The sequence below is a fragment of the Podarcis pityusensis genome, assembly GCF_964106645.2.
Source record: "Podarcis pityusensis genome assembly, chromosome: 5".
NCBI classification, from domain to species: Eukaryota; Metazoa; Chordata; class Lepidosauria; order Squamata; family Lacertidae; genus Podarcis; species Podarcis pityusensis.
The window spans coordinates 23,889,346-23,906,652 of NC_138032.1; the positions used below are offsets into that span (position 1 = coordinate 23,889,346).

At 41.9% G+C, this 17,307-nt stretch overlaps 1 protein-coding gene across 1 annotated transcript; it reads right to left on the minus strand.

The window, feature by feature from the left end:
- Positions 1 to 3,303: 3,303 nt before the first annotated feature.
- SELENOT (selenoprotein T) lies at positions 3,304 to 14,012 on the minus strand. The gene is made up of 6 exons (XM_081008346.1): positions 13,778 to 14,012; positions 8,055 to 8,165; positions 7,033 to 7,159; positions 5,775 to 5,862; positions 4,811 to 4,963; positions 3,304 to 4,216 (listed from the first exon to the last, which is right to left on the minus strand). The coding sequence occupies exons 1-5, from the start codon at positions 13,912 to 13,914 to the stop codon at positions 4,839 to 4,841; spliced, it is 588 nt and encodes a 195-aa protein (XP_080864472.1). The 5' UTR covers positions 13,915 to 14,012; the 3' UTR covers positions 3,304 to 4,216; positions 4,811 to 4,838.
- Between the last annotated feature and the right edge of the window lie 3,295 nt (positions 14,013 to 17,307).

Consider the following 17,307-nt stretch of genomic DNA (forward strand, 5'->3'; position numbering starts at 1 on the left):
TCACATGGGTAGGCAAACTAAGGCCCGGGGGCCGGATCCGGCCCAATTGCCTTCTCAATCTGGCCCGCGGATGGTCTGGGAATCAGCGTGTTTTTACATGAGTAGAATGTGTGCTTTTATTTAAAGTGCATCTCTGGGTTATTTGTGGGGCATAGGAATTCATTCATCCTCCCCCCAAATAAATATAGTCTGGCCCCCCACAACGTCTGAGGGACAATGGACCAGCCCCCTGCTGAAAAAGTTTGCTGAGGCCTGGCTTAGGACTCTCTTGGGGGCCCCAAAAAAATTTAAAGGGAAAAAACCTGGATGTGCATTTCCAAAATATAAGTTCAACAATTTGATAAAATATGTATTTTGTTATGTGCAAATGGCTTTAGATACCCATTAGGTCCATAAATTACCATATAGCATAGATTCAACACAAAAAACAGCTGCTGACAAAGGACAGCCGGACATATAAAGGGCCCCATTACCTTCAGTAGCTTAGGGCCTCATCAAACTAAATCCGGCCCTGTCCCTACTTGAGTGTTAAATTCCAAGTTGATTAAAATTCTGGTTCATTCTCAGAGTAACTGTCTCAGTGACTAGTACAGCAGCAAGTCCTCATCTCTGTTCTACCCCAGATTTCCAAGTGGGGCAACAGTGGGCTCACTGCATGGCCAGAAACTACAAGAAACCAACTTCCTAAGTGGGAAGAGATGCTGCACATTGCGCTTTTTACACAGCCCTGTTGCAATGCCATGAAGCTAGTTTTAAAACCATGCACTCTCAAAGCAGGAAGGTTCAAAAATAGTGTTGATGTTCTGTACGGCTACGGTTTATGGAAATTAACAACCTAGCAACACACCTGAGCAACCACAAACACAGGTGCACTCTGCTTGCTTGATACTAAAACTGTTTGTTCACATGGAGGTGCATTATTCATGGGAAAAGAAAATCCTTCCTTCACAAGATACATTCAGGGTGAGGGGAGGAATATACTGAATGCTGAGAGTTGGGGTGCATTTCACTGGTTATTCAAAAGGCTCAGGAGCTGATCAGCAGATTTGTCAGTAACATTTGATGGTTTGTAATTTACAATTCAAGCTGTGTTAAAGCCAACATGCACATGTAACTCATATCCATCAAGTATCTGTTTCACTCAGATACAGACTGAAAACTTCAAAGACAAATCACGTCACAAAATACTCAAATTAGAAACAAAACAGGTGAACGACCATTAAAAGCTCGTATTAAAGTTAGCTACATATGGATGAAAATTGCAGGCGTTTTAGTTACTGCCTACTGACTAAATAGCTTTTCCTTCCCTAACTCACTAGAGCAACAGTGATAAAATAAAATAAAAATAATAATTTACTTGTACCCCGCCCATCTGGCTGGGTTTCCCCAGCCACTCTGGGCGGCTTCCAACAAAGATTAAAAATACATTAAAATCTCAGACATTAAAAACTTCCCTAAACATAACCCTAAACTTCCCTAAAAATATACAGCTTTTCCAACAACATAGTGGCATAAAACCACTTACTTAGATGAAAATGCAATACACTACAGAATAAATTTACTGCAGTTCCTGTTGAAAAGCACAATGTCTGCTACAGGAGACGAATCACTTATTTGACTACTCCTGCACAGTTTTCCTGCATGTGGAGACTTCTTACTCATTCTGATTATTGTTGCCCAAGTTCCATCTTTCAGTTAGGTAAAGGTAAAGGTACCCCTGCCCGTATGGGCCAGTCGTGTCCGACTCTAGGGTTGTGCGCCCATCTCACTTAAGAGACCGGGGGCCAGCGCTGTCCGGAGACACTTCCGGGTCACGTGGCCAGCATTCAGTTAGTGCGTCACAATAATGATTATTTATTTGCATATGCTCACCAAATGCTGAGGAAAAGATGCTGTACATCAAATGTTTTCTCGTGAGCATCAACATTTTACGAACTTCAGACTTGCATATAGTGCTAGCAATCTAGTGCTAGCAATCTACTTGCAGAAAACATTTTAGGTATTTGTTTCTTTTTTAAATGAAACCTATGACTTTTCTACAATTTGGCTACAACAGACACAATAAACCAATTTTTAAAAAATACATTAGAAAAACTGAGCTCCCCTCTGCATTTACCTGGGGTTCCTAGTCTGGCTATGGAAGGGGACAAGCCACTGTTCATTTGTGTGTACATATGTATGAGGGACGCGGGTGGCGCTGTGGGTTAAACCACTGAGCCTAGGACTTGCCAATCAGAAGGTCGGTGGTTCAAATCCCCGCAACGGGGTGCGCTCCCGTTGCTCGGTCCCTGCTCCTGCCAACCTAGCAGTTTGAAAGCATGTCAAAGTGCAAGTAGATAAATAGGTACTGCTTCAGCAGGAAGGTAAATGGCGTTTCCATGCGCTGCTCTGGTTCGCCAGAAGCGGCTTCGTCATGCTGGCCACATGACCCAGAAGCTGTATGCCAGCTCCCTCGGCCAATAAAGCGAGATGAGTGCGCAACCCCAGAGTCGGTCACGACTGGACCTAACGGTCAGGGGTCCCTTTACCTTTATGTATGCCTGTAATTCAAGGCTTCAAAATGTTCCCTTGTTTCAGTTTAATTCTTCACAGATATATCATTAAACATGTGATATAGAAACACAGTGTGTGTCCCAAATTATTCTATTTTTGTTTTGCTCATTCTATTTTTTTTTACCCAGAATTCAAGTCTAAACAAAAGGATGAGTTATGTTTCCACCACCTCCAGCTGCTTCCAAGTAAGTTACTGTGTTAGAACTGAGTGCAGTTTTGGTCACAGAACACTCTCACAAATGGAGGCAAAAGGTAGGTGGTCGTTCCCCACCCCCCCAATTCTCCTTGCAATCACAGAAAAGCGCCATGGGTTGCTGTATAAGGAATTTGCAAAATACACTTGAGCTTGTGGAATCCTCTGGTGGTTTACAATCCCTTCTGTAAATAGAACAGCTGCACTGGATCCAACCAAACAGTCTTTTCTGCACGGCTTAAATATAAATAGTTGTGGTTTCTCATAGACTTCTAACACATTCTTCCAGCTCAGTAATTAGAATGTTTAATTTCCTTTCTATCTAAGAAGCCAGAGGAGAGGAAACGGCTGTTACTAGGCTAAAAGTATTCTATCACAGGCAATGTATTTGGTGCTTTCCAAACCTAAGTCTGTACCTGTAACTTGATGTGTTGTGAATTGCAGAAGTTGAAGTTTCAAACAAGAAAGCCTCCATAAACATTAAACATTGTCTTGTGTTTTTCTTCTTCTTCAAGCACAGTCGCCAGACAAACACATTCATAAAATGATTCAAGGTCTTTCACACAGTAGATGAAATTTCTTTATTTAAATTAGTTTGCTTAGCTCATATTTAGGACAGAATAAAGGCCAAGCTATTTGATCATTTAAGAGTGGCCCAGAAACAGACTTCAAAATTGCTGAGGGAATTCGAACAGCACTTGGTCTTCTTTGAAGTCATGACACTTAGGTACTTACTCTGCATATAGTTTTGTTTCTATAATTTATTATACAATGCACCATTCACTCAGCAATATACTCTGAAAATATACAAAACTTACATAACCAAATCTGCAATGTTTGACAGCCACCAATTTTTATCCAGACCAGTTTAAAGGATAACCAGTACTCCTAAGAGATCAATTTTAACTACAAATGGAACATAAATTTCACACACAGTAGATCAGACTTTTCCAATGAAAAAAATAAGGTTATTAAAGCATTTTGTCATCTTCTTAGAAATGAAAATAAAAGTGTTGGATCTAGGCTTTGGGTTGTATCCAACATTGGTCATACTTGGAGCAGACCCAGTAAATAATGAACTGTTCTGTTAATTTTAGTGGGTCTAGTTCAAGTAGAACTTAGCTGGTCTAGCCCTAAGTTAGATGCACTTATACTACATTGATTTCAATTGGAACTAAGTGCAATTAGCTATGGATCCAACCCAAAACACTGTTATTGGTTAATGTCTGCATTGTCTAGCTCTAGAGTGGTTGAATTAACTTTTAAAAAAACAACTATATAGTATTATTGCACTCCTTGAATGTGCAGTACTTTGAAATATACCAGCACCGAAAGGGGTCTTGCATTAAGGTATTCAGGAACAACATGAAAACGAGGAGAGCATCCAGTCTGTACCAACAAGTATTCTGTCTTCAGTACAGGCCGTCATTTATTTCGTTCATGTTGTCTTTTGAAAGTGTCGCTTAATGTCTGAAAAACATAGCAAAAACATAGCAGGTTGTGCTACAAAAATAGATCAAATAAATATACCCAAAGCCATTCTATATCCAATGTCGCCATGGAAAACCTACTATATTCAGTTAGAACAACAACACACTAGAAGCTCAGCAAACAGAAATAATGAATTGATATTTAATATGCATGCCACCAGGCTAGTACTACATGAGACAACATGTGTAGAAGTTATCTAGCAAAGGAAAGAGCTAACACTGACAGTCACCAAGTTCCAGAAGTTCCATGTTAAGCCTAGGTGGAACATGTGTATGAAACATTAATTGCATGAAAGTTAGTTGCGATATTTTTTTGCTAGCCTTCAAAGAGGCCAATAGTCTTTTTTTCCAAAGGAAGAGAAGCTCCTTCCTCCACAGCCAGCACAGAAAAACAACAGTCTGGAAAATAGGGATGGAATTATCTGTCCTTGATCCACCAGCCCACTTACTTGCCTGCATAAAATCCCTTGTCAGCCAAAAGCTATCAGGCCAGTGATTAAATACAAGGATTATTTATTACCATTTTATCTTGCAAATCAAATACCTAGCTGAGTAATCTTCAAAACAAACTTACAAGAAGTTTTCAGTACTGATGGATGGGGCTATGATCTATGGTGTGGCATTTGCTCCATGTGCACGTTGAGTTTCATTTCATTATCGAGGATTTGAACAAGTTGTTGCATGGAAGGAAGGTGCCCAGACTGTAGCTTAGACCACACTGGAACATCTAAATAAGAAGTGTAGGAGGTAAAGAACATGATTAGCATATTAAACTACTTTTTGTACAGTGTAGGAACTGCCAGTTGCTGCTCTTATTTTATGCTTGCCAGGATATCCAGAGAAAAACAACTGATACAAGCTTTTGAATACAGTATAGGTTCACTCTCACTCCCGTCTCCATCCCACAAATACCTTTTGTATATGCAACTAAGTATTACCAAGCTTCTGAAGAAACTAGATTAAAAAATATATATATACTTCTGTTTACAAGGTTTGCATGAAGAATTTGTGTGCAAAGTTCTTTCTTGACAAACAGATTACTCTGTCAATGTTCAATCAACTTACACTGGAGAGGTCTTTTAAATGGCACATTACTTAAGAACTGTTAATACTATAGCTTTAATAAAAAAATTCCTTCCTGTAGCACCTTAAAAATTCCTTCCTGTAGCACCTTAAAGACCAACTAAGTTAGTTCTTGGTATAAGCTTTCGTGTGCATGCACACTTCTTCAGAGAAAGCTTATACCAAGAACTAACTTAGTTGGTCTTTAAGGTGCTACAGGAAGGAATTTTTTTATTTCGACTATGGCAGACCAACACGGCTACCCATCTGTAACTATAGCTTTAGTTATTTGTGAAAGTTTAGGGATCACTCACATTAGTCACAACTTTGACATAGGGTCATCTTAAATAGACCCTTTATTTCGGTCTTCTGAACCAAATACAGCTGGTAGCTTCATAAATACTTAACAATGGGTACAATTAACACAAAATCCCTCTTAAGCTAACAAGAATGCACAAAAGCTGTTCAGAACTCACCATTTAAAGTTATTTCAAATGCACCTGTTGACATACAAATGTTCTCAGTCATGCTGCTCAGGAAGAAAACCATCATACAAGCATAGACCTAAAAATTAAACACATTAATCTAAATGCTAGTCTTTAAATGATGCAACATATTTATCAGTTCAGCTCTATATTCAGCTGATACTAATATTTGGTGAAAGTAATCTCCTTTCTTTGTGACTCTAAATTAAAATTTGTTCATTTTCCTTCCCTGTCTTGAATTCAGAGGGTTCATTTATAACACTTAAGTGAGATAAATACCAAGTGATAACCAGTATGACACACTGATTGCTAGAATAAAATCAGGACGGTTATTATTTCTAAAATAAAACCCCTTTTTATAAAGCAACTAAGCAAATACACATATGCTCTACATAAGTTGTCTTATTACTATTCCGTTTCAAACCCTAGAGGCATCGTTCCCTTTACTCCAGAATGTTAAATGTGCTTTTGGCGCTATACCCAAAGGATAAAATGATGCAATCTTCAGCAACAGGGCATAAAAAGATCTCATAGTGAAAGATTTATATTTCAGCTCATATTAAGATTGCAGCTTCTTGTACATGGATTAATTATCCAAGATCATGTGGTTATATATTTAACCCATTACTTCATAAGTTTAGTTATTTTTCAGAATTTCTAATACTAAAGATACTACTTAGACCAGAATCCTTGCCTCATCTGAAAAGTAGTGCTGCTGTTTTCTGCTCTTCTAGGTCTTCTGCACCAGCCACCAAAGAAGAAACCATAACTAATGGTGACATTCTTATTTGCAGCTCAAAAAGCTGATTATAACCAGTAGAAAGTTATTTTTTCCAGCCCTCTTAAAGACATACAGTCGTACCTTGGAAGTCAAATGGAATCCATTCCAGAAGTCCGTTCAACTTCCAAAACTGAATTGAGGCTTCTGATTGGCTGCAGGAAGCTCATGCAGCCAATCAGGAGCTGTGGAAGCCCTGTCAGATGTTCGGGTTCCGAAAGAACGCTCGCAAACCAGAACAATCACTTCCAGGTTTGCAGCGTTTGGGAGCCAAAACATACGAGTTCCAGGGCGTTCAATAACCAAGGTACGAACGGGGGGGGGGGGGTTGTGTGTGTTCTGAAGCAATTTCCCCTTCAAGCTATTATCAAAGTGCATGTTTGTGGGAGCATTTAGTTGTGTGAACACCAGGAAACCAATCTCCACTCCATGAAAAAAGTGATGTTGTAAAAGAAAAAGTAGTCTCTTTACCTTATTTTCTTGGCCCCACTGCCAAACGCTTGGAGCTTGCATGCCAAAGAAAGCAAAAGGATCCTTGCCAACAATAATGAAGCCTATTAACACTAGTTTGAAGACTGACAGGAAAGATGCTATATGTCTGGGAGAAGAAAGAGATATGTTAGTCGCCAAAGGCTATTCCTAAACTTATCTTATCAAAAACGACAAAGATTATGCCATACACCGCTGCATGTCACTATTCCAGTAACTTTAGTGATATTTCATCTTATCAATATTACGTATTTGAAAATGTTGCATTTAAAATGCAAGACTACATGTAACTCCCCACATGTGCGCTCAACTTGTGCATGGCGCTGGGAAAGAAATAATTCGATTTAAACTGCAAAAAGGTGTGGAAAAAGCAGGGAAACAGCAGTCCCATGAGCCTTTGCACTGCCCTTTGAGGCCTGCGGACAGTCGGAATTTGGATAGCAGCAAAAGAATCTGACCCACAGCCAAGCACCTTGGGGTACCAGTCTACCCAACTTGTCATTGTTTCCACATCATCCTCCAGTGATGAGGAAGACTGAGAGCCACTAATGCCACCATTCATGCCAGTCTGGTAAGTGGTGCTGGTTTTTCAAGGGTTTCCAGAGGTTTAAAAGGGTGTTTACAGGCTTTTTAGATGTGTGTTCCCCACTATATGTGATTTCAAGCATACGTGCAGTACCCAGGAACATAAGCTCCATGTAACTGGGGAGTCGCCTGTATTCCAATTAATGAATGCAATTCTGGGCTGAGATCTTAGTTCTTCAGGTTGCCATAATGCAAAAAACTCACTGCTTCTTTATGCTCTCTCTTCTGCATCGTCATTAGTGTAAACATTCTAACCACAGCAAAAGCAATCTATCATTACTAGTTTGCAAGTGTGGGTTGATTAGTTTAGCTAGCCTCATGAAACTGAACTCGTGCCATAGGTACCAAATTAGATTAACAAGAGGAATAATAGGTCTAAACTCATGTTTCTGTCATATTTTAATTCATAATAAACTTACCTATAAAGAGGCTGAGGGAGATAATTTTCCCCTTCAATGCGGATGTCTGGGTACCGCTGGCTAATAACCTGCATGTACTCCTCAAACACCCGTCTGTATCCTCAGGAAACACTGAACAGAAATATTTTATGATGATTAGTTTGTGTGTAGTTAAGCATAAACATTTTGCTAAGATTATATATTTGTAGGTAATCAATTGGAATTAGCATGCTTCCGGATTTCCCTAAAAACAATTTACTCCCTCAACTTCACCATCCTCATCTGCCCAAATGTTTCTTGGTCTCCATCTTAACTCCCACCGACTTTTCCCCCTCTGAACAGTGGTGACAGCTCTCTCTCCCCCCGCAAAGTCTTTCCTCAAAATCTACATTTTAATGCACTGCAAATTACTTTGAACACAATTCTGTAAATGCAAAAGTATATGTAAATTAATATTTAATCTAGTCTTTTATGTGGCATTTTGGATTACCCCTCAAATAACCAACTTTGAAATGCAGGCAACTGCATTTTTACACATTAAGCTCTAAACATGGTCTATTTTAAACAGTAAGTTCCCTAAGGAATAAGGCCTGTTTAGTTTTACCTATAGTTTGGTATGGTGCTACGTACACTGATGTATAACCACTTTCACAGGTAGCTTTTGGGACATTTTATCCCAAGGATAAAAGCCTGCTTCAAGTCCATCTCTGTCAGTGCTAGAAATTAGCCAAGTGCATTTTGCGACTAGCATGGGTTCAATTGCAGCCAGGTGGAGATCTCTAGGTGCCAGGTTGTAGACTAGGGAAGGCAAAACGTCACTTAAAGAAGGATCTGAAATATTTTCCTTGAAGCTTGGATTTATTTTATTCTGGATTGTTTTATTTGATATTTTAATGTGTTATAAACTGCTTTGAGATTTGTTCTTTAAAATATAAAGTGGTACAGAAATGAAATAAATAATAATAATAAATACCATAAAAGGTGCCTAGATATCCCATTGTGGCAAGTGCAACCTAGGTTTAAGGTGCCATTTGTAGATTAGATTATATATCTGAGTTTCTAACACTGATCTCAGTGTGTGTGTCCCATTTCCCCTACCTCTGGTTCTGGGGAATCAACTAAATATTTTATCTAAACTCATGCAATAGCTTGGATGGCAGCAAGAGCCTTCAGTATGATATGAAAATATTAACCAAGCCAGCTAGAAGGCGAAATACGAACTGTATGAGAGCTTCCAAAACATGTCTGTAGGTAATAATTAATTCCAATGCTGAAACGTAATGAGTCAACGGTTTGTTTTCCTTGAAAGTATCCGCAAAAAACAAGAAGAAAATGGAATACAGCCGAGAACTCTCCAAGAAGAAAATGACAGAAAATTAAAACACACTTTCTCCTCATGTCACAATACCACCTGGAAACTTGATTGTTGTATCAAAACTCTTTACGTTTTTGGTGTTCCCACTACAGCTCTGGGTATTATCTCTTCTGTTCCACATCATACATTTCTAAAGAGCCCAAGGACTTTAGTAATTGACTTCTCTTGTGTAGCTCACTGTACAGCTATGCCTTAGTAAAAACTATTACATTAAGCAATCACTACAAAAATCACTAGTAATGGCCCTCTAAAGAAAACTGTTTTTTTAAATTAAAGATTTCTTAGTTTACAAAAAGATTTGCATTGTCTCTTTTTTCAAGTTGTCCTTTCTGCATCTCAGTTTCATTTGTTGTGAGACAGTGTTGCATGCAATATTAGGTTGAGAAGAAGAGAGTGGTGGAGATAGAGAGGGGTTGTGAGGTGATGCTTCTATTCTTCTTTTGAGTGCATACGTGGGGTTTTGTGTCTGCGTCACTTGTATAGGCTCTTACTATTCGCTTGTTATATTTCCTTGGTGATGAGAGAGGTTGGGGGTGGCCTAGGGTGTGGTTGATTGTTTTTGGTTGGCTGTAGTGAGATTTGTTTATGTGCGTGAGCGTGTGAGGATGTGGATTTTTGGATCAGGTTAGCCATATTGATTTGTAGGCTATCAGTGGACTCTTGCTGTTGTCTTGTTGAGCTATGTATGTGATAAAGGAGAACCATACTGAGGTGAAGGCATCTTCTTCTATTTGTCCCTGTGTCAGTTTCAGTTGATTGGTTAGTTTTTCTAGTAAGGCTGTTTCCCGTATTATTTGATAGCACTGGACCATGTTTACTCCTGAATGGTCTCTCCAGTGTCTGGCTGAGGCTTCTGGCTGCTGAGAGTAGGTGGGTTATGAGCTCTTTATAATGTTAATGGGCATTATTATCTTGGAAGATGTTCGGTAGGGCCAGTTCTGGGGTGACTTCTAATACTTGCTTAGTTATTTTGAGCATTTCTTGTATGACTGATGTCCAGAAGAGTTGGATTTTGGGGCATTCCCATCACATGTGAAGGTATGTGCCCGTGGAGGTGCAGCTTCTCCAGCATTTTGGTGGTGTTAGGTACAATCTGAGTTTCAGGGTGAGTTTTTTTCTTTTAACCAACATTGATTTAAAGGGAAGTTTAGACCACATTCTAGTCCATTGTGTGGGGTTAACCTCATAGCCTATGTCATCCTCTCATTGTTTATTGCCTACGTTGAGGGGGTTTGTGGGATTTTAGAGCAGTGTTTAGTATATTGTGGATTCCATCCCCTTGCCGTGTCCATTTGTTGTTAGGAGGAGGCTTTTAAGAAAACTGTTTTGAAGCAAACTAGTCTCTAAAATGTTTCGAACACTAGCACAAATAATCCACAATTTCCTTCCAGGAAATTTATACATAATGGTGATCAGGTCATAGGGATACTGTACACCAGAAGAACAAAATTTCCAGATGATGTTTATGATTCTAGCCTTGAGTTTCCTTTACTTGCCTCCCAGTTTGATTCTCTTCTGAGTTTTATTTTGAGAGCCACAGTTTTGAGAGCCTCATGGTTGTCCTCTTCAAAGACAAGGGAGATTTATTTTAGGTTTGTTTGTTTTTTTAAAGAAAAGGAAAACTGGGATTTTCACATTTATAACAGGGCTTCTTGATTAAAAAAAAAGCTAAAAAGCTACTGAGGAATATACACAATTCACAAATATTACTCAAAACATTCAGTAATAGAACTGGGAACCTAGAAGACTAATGTGAAATGTTTTTTAAATGACTCTGCTTTTCTTTCCCTTTGGTCCCAACTGTGGTGCGTTGCTATGCTGATGTAACACTGCTAACACAAGGAGTAACAATGCCTGAAAAAAATTGCAATAAATAGATGGAGAAACTTTAAAAATGAAGAATGTTTCCAACACAAGAATGAACAATGCTGAAGCTGATAAAGAAAGCCTGAGGAAAGAACACGTTACAGAAAGAAAACTGGATTGCTAGATATGGGCAAATGCTGAAAAACTGCTTGAAATTCAGAATTCTAACCATTACTCCATTAAATAGTTATTTTTAGAGGAAAGTACTAACATTTTAGGCCCACACTTTAATTGACTTTCCTATTTTTGCTAATTCCAAATCCATTATTCATACTCAGACTGAAGTCTCATATCCAAATAGCAGTTTGCATATAAATATATTCTTAGCAACTTTGTTAATACTGTAAAATGTTGTTTGTGACTTGTCTAAGTTTTCCAACTTTAGCTACAAAATGCCTTACTGAAACCCATCACTAACTACAACTTGCTGTTTAGAAGTTCCTTTATATAAAACGTTGTGCAATTCTAAGCATGTTTACTCAGATACGAGCCTCAGCAACTTCATTAGGACAGTGTTTTATACAGTATAAGCTTACTCTGGATTGGAACCCAAAGCATTGACTCAATGTACACAGATCTAGGACTTCAGTTCAATGAACATGGTGGGACTGACTTTTGGGTAAACATGCACAGCATTTGTGTTGCATGTATTTGGCTTTCATCAATATAAATACAAAAGTACAGACTATTCCCCTTAATGGATCACAAACCTTATGACAGACATGAGTATCCAAAGGAAAAGAGCACTATTTAGAGGAGCACCATTTGGCAGCTCCACTTTTGACAGGTCAACACATTATGTACGGTATACCTTTAGGTCCTGAACAAGAACTAAGGTTCCTTTCATGTTATAAACTGCTTCCCTCAGTATAGAATCCTCACACATACTGGAGTGTGGACAAACCATGTCCTCCCAGCGTTAGAAGCTCAGATATATAAGCTAGGCACCAAATGGCTCCTTAAACCAGGGTTACAGTAGCCAAAACATTGTGGGGCAAGACGGCTCTAAAGTCTTATTTTTCAATGATGGACTGACTGATTGATTCTCAGTTAAACATCTGTCTAGTTCAGATGACAACCTTGAGTTGGGTTAAGAGCTTTGAGAACTTAAAGAAAAGCCACTTGATCCAGGGACAGTCCACACATATATTGTCCTATTCCAACCTCTTTTTCTTAATGGTGACTGCTCCTGCTCAGGCTGCACAGAAAAAGCATTTTGGTTCCAGAAATTCATTCCTATCGCACAGATAAAATATAACTGATAGAATTCTACAGGATGGGGTATTAATATATGAAAACAGACCAGATCCAATGATCCCAAGGCATGCACTTCTAGATTGGTAGAGGTGTCAGGTGCCATCCTGGTGCCTAGGCCTCTTCCCTTGGTTGCAAGTGGTAGAAAAGCCACCTGGCTAATTTCAAACTCTGCCTTACCTGCAGCTTCCAAGTGCCTATACCGCCCCCTCGACTTCTTGCACCACCGCACCATTTCTGAAAGCCCTTACATAAACACCTTTTTTATCACCAGGCACCCCCAACTCCCCCCCCCCCAGTCAACATAGTCCCACCAATCCGCCCTGCTACTCACACCACTTTTCATCCTCAAACCCCAACCTAATTGCCAACACCAATGTGGCCTCAATCTATTAATTGCTCAGGGCCTCCTTGTCTTTCCCCATCCTATTGAACACCTATCCACCTCAAGCCCTATATTTCACAATATACGGTATATATTCAAGGTGAGCCAAGCACAGCACCGAAAGGACAGCATTGCCCAACCCTCCCTCCTCTCATTTCAGCTTCATGCCTCCTGCCTATCAGAAAGCCAACATTATCGTAGCAACCCTAATGTCTTCCAACAAGGGCCACAGCATCCTAAGCCAGTCGTCTTCAACTGGTGGGCCATGGCCTGATCCGAGATGGGCCAAAACAGCTGCACTACCGCCATACAGATATTTGGGGGAGATGGGGGGGAGATGATAATAAGAAATGGGATCCCCAGATGCATGTTTATTTGAGGTTAAAGGTGAGTCTAAAGGCTAAAGCGACTGAAATCGGGGGGGGGGGCGCGAGAAGAGAGATAGATAAGAACCGCCCTGAGACCTCCGGGTATAGGGCGGTATATAAATTCAATAAATAAATTCAATAAGTAAGAGACAGAGACGTTTCCGGCCCTGGGAAAACAACTCTTATCTGAATTCCGACGTAGCCTGTCCTCTACTTTGCCCGAGGGCTTCTCCACACCTTCATGTGCGGACCTGCCGCCCTTCGCCCCCCAACATCTCCCCAGGGGCTCCCCTAATTCTCTCTCTCCCCCCCCCCCACACGCCCGGCGTAGTCAGCCTTCCCTTCGCCTCCCTTCCCTTTCCGGCCTCCGCAGGGCGAGGCTTCGGCGGGGAAGGGAGGCCAGAGGGACGGCGCGCGGTCGGCTGTGGGCTTCGCCCTCCCAACCCGGACGGAGGAAGGTCTGAGGAGGAGAAGGAAGGAGCAGAAGGCCTCTCACCAGATCTGGAACTTGAGCAGCGGCCCCGTCGCGTAGGCCATGCGCAGCTTCTTCCCGGGCGGCAACCCGTCCGGCTGAGCGCCAGAGCCGCCCAGCCCCGCAGCCAGCAGGAACAGCAACGCCAGCGCCGGCCTCATCTCGTCTTCTTCTTCTCCTCCTCCGCGCGACCACGGCCGGCTTTATAAACGCTCCTCGCTCCGTTTCCCTCTACCCCCTCCCACCTCCGCACGCACACCGCCTCGCGCTCTGCCGCTAGCGGGCGAGGGTCACGTGAGAGAGGGCGGCCGCAGTGCGCCTGCGCCAGGTTCCACCTATTCCTGGCCGCGGAAAGATTGGCGCCCGCCCCCCCAGTCGATGAGTTTGCCTCACGGGTGTTGTACATACGGGCTACTCGCACCCGGCTGAATGGCGGGGGGGGGGCTTCCGTTGCTCTGCCAAAATGGGAGACCCTAACCCTCCCCAGAGTGGCTTTAGTGCGGCATTAAAAGCAGTTGAAACAAAGCTGTCTCTCCCTACAGGCTTACATTCTAATAAAATCATCATCATCATCAGTGGGTTTTTTAAAAAAAATGTTTAGGGGTACTCTTATTTTCCTACTCATATTGAAATACTTTCAGTGAGGCCAAACTTAGGTTCACAAAATGTTTAGGGGTACGCATCCCCTCAGAAAAAAGCACTGATAATAATAAAGCAAGATTTATTCAGGATGCTCAGGGTCATGAAGTTTTGGAGTTGTTGGCAAGGGACCTTGCGGGTCATCTAGTCCAACCCGCTGCAATGAGGGAATCTCCACTAAAGCATCCATGACAGATGGCCATTCAACCTCTACTTAAAAACCGAGTCCACAATCTCCGGAGGGAGACCATTCCACTGTCAAATAGCTCTTACCACCATAAAGTTTTTCCTGGAGTTTAGTCAGAAGCTCCTTTCTTGTAACTTGAAGTCATTGCTTTGAGTCCTAGCCTCCAGAGCAGGAGTAAACAAGCTTGCTCCCTCTTCCATGTGACAACCCTTTAGATATTGGAACATGGCTATCCTATCTCCTCTCAATCTCCTTTTTTTGCAAGCTAAACATACTCAGCTTCTTCAACCAGTCCTCATAATACATTGTTTCCAGTCTCTTGAACATATTGTTCACCCACCTCTGCACACGTTCCAGCTTGTCAATATCCTCTCTAAATTGTGCTGCCCAGAACTGGACACAGTGTTCCAGGTTTGGTCTGACCAAGGCAGAACAGAGCAGGAATATTACTTCCCCTGATTGGGACACTATACTTCTGGAACAGCATTGTCCTTTTTTTTTGATCCTGTCATGAGAAGAGAAGACTCCCTGGAAAAGATCCTGATGTTGGGAAAGACGGAGGGCGCAAGGAGAAGGGGATGACAGAGGACGAGATTGTTGGACAGTGTTCTCGAAGCTACCAGCCTGAGTTTGACCAAAGTGCTGGAGGCAGTGGAAGACAGGAGGTGCCTGGTGTGCTCTGGTCCATGGGGTCACGAAGAGTCGGACTCGACTAAACGACTAAACAACAACAACACACTGCTGACTCATGTTAAAGCTTGTGGTCTACTAAGGCCCCAAGACCCTTTTCACGTGGACTATTGGTAAGCCAGATGTCCCCCATCTTATATTGTGTAGCTGGTTCTTCCTTCTTAAGTGCGGAACCTAACATTTGTGCGTATTGAAATTCATTTTGTTGGTTTGATCTGAAGTCAGTGCAGAATGCTGCAGCGTGATTCCTGACAGGTCTGAGCTCTTACCAGAGATCAGCACTGGTTGCTATTAATATACAAAGGCCTTAATAACCTGGGAGCAGTTTACCTACGAGATCACCTTACCCCCCACATGTGCATACCCAACCACTTCAACTGGCGAAATTTGACACTACCTGGAGGCGGTTGGAGGGTGGATGGTGGCTAATGGATTGAGGTTGAATCCTGACAAGACAGAAGTACTGTTCTTGGGGGACAGGGGGTGGGCTGGTGTGGAGGATTCCCTGATCCTGAATGGGGTAACTGTGCCACTGAAGGACAGGTGCGCAGCCTGGGAGTCATTTTGGACTCACAGCTGTCCATGGAGGCACAGGTTAATTCTTTGTCCAGGGCAGCTGTTTACCAGCTCCATCTGGTACGCAGGCTGAGACCCTATGTGCCTGCAGACTGTCTTGCCAGAGTGGTGCATGCTCTGGTTATCTCCCGCTTGGACTACTGCAATGCACTCTACGTGGGGCTACCTTTGAAGGTGACTCAAAAACTGCAATTAATCCAGAATGCGGCAGCTAGACTGGTGACTGGGAGTGGCCACCGAGACCATATAACACTGGTCCTGAAAGATCTTCATTGGCTCCCAGTACGTTTCCGAGCACAATTCAAAGTGTTGGTGCTGACCTTTAAAGCCCTAAATGGCCTCAGTCCTGTATACCTGAAGGAGCGTCTCCACCCCCATCATCCAGCGCGGACACTGAGATCCAGCACTGAGGGCCTTCTGGTGGTTCCCTCGCTGCAAGAAGTGAGGTTACAGGGAACCAGGCAGAGGGCCTTCTCGGTAGTGGCGCCTGCCCTGTGGAACGCCCTCCCAGCAGATGTCAAGGCAATAAACAACTATTTTACTTTTAAAAGACACCTGAAGACACCCTGTTTAGGGAAGTTTTTAATGTCTGACACTGTATTGCTTTTGATATTTGGTTGGAAGCCGCCCAGAGTGGCTGGGGAGACCCAGTAAGATGGGCGGGGTATAAATAATAAATTATTATTATTACTACTCCAGGTTCCACATAAAACCTGTTCTGCTTTTGCATGAACCCAACAGTTAGTGTGGCAGCACCTGCATTTTGGAACTCTCTGTCAGTTGATATCAAGCCTTCAGATTCAGGCACTATTGTAAACCACTTAGATACATTTTTGTGGTACAGCAGTTTGAGACCCATTGGCAACTCTCACTTGGTTTAGCTTCTTCACCATGCTCTTTTGTAATAATGAAAGATTAAATTTTCCAGTAATTTGCAGATGTGGCCACATTCTACATATGCATGTTTTCTCCAGAAATGGCATTCATGCATGGTGGTGATGGTGGTGGTTTTAAAGATCCTGAGCACTATGAAGATCAAAGACAATGTCTGCAAATGTGTTAGAATCACAGGACTGTAGAGCTGGAAGGGATCCACAGGGTCTCAGAGTCCAATCTGTTGCATTGCAGGAATCTCAGCTAAGGAATCCCTGACAGATGGCCATCCAACCTGTTTGAAAACTTCCCTCTCACAGAAGTCAATGACATTTAATCAGCCTAATCACATACAGAATTGCTGCTGAAGTCCAAAAGGACAGCTCACAAACAATATTGATGCGCCATGACAGCACAGCTTGTAGGGGAAGGGTTGCCCTTGGCTATAGATCAGCAAAACTATGCAGTAATGATTATGTACCTCAGAGCAACAATGAGCTCTTATTCACTTTAGTATCACAAAACTCAATTAAAGCCAATGGAAGTCACCCAACCAACAGCTGAAAATGTTATCTCCTCACGGTTGAGG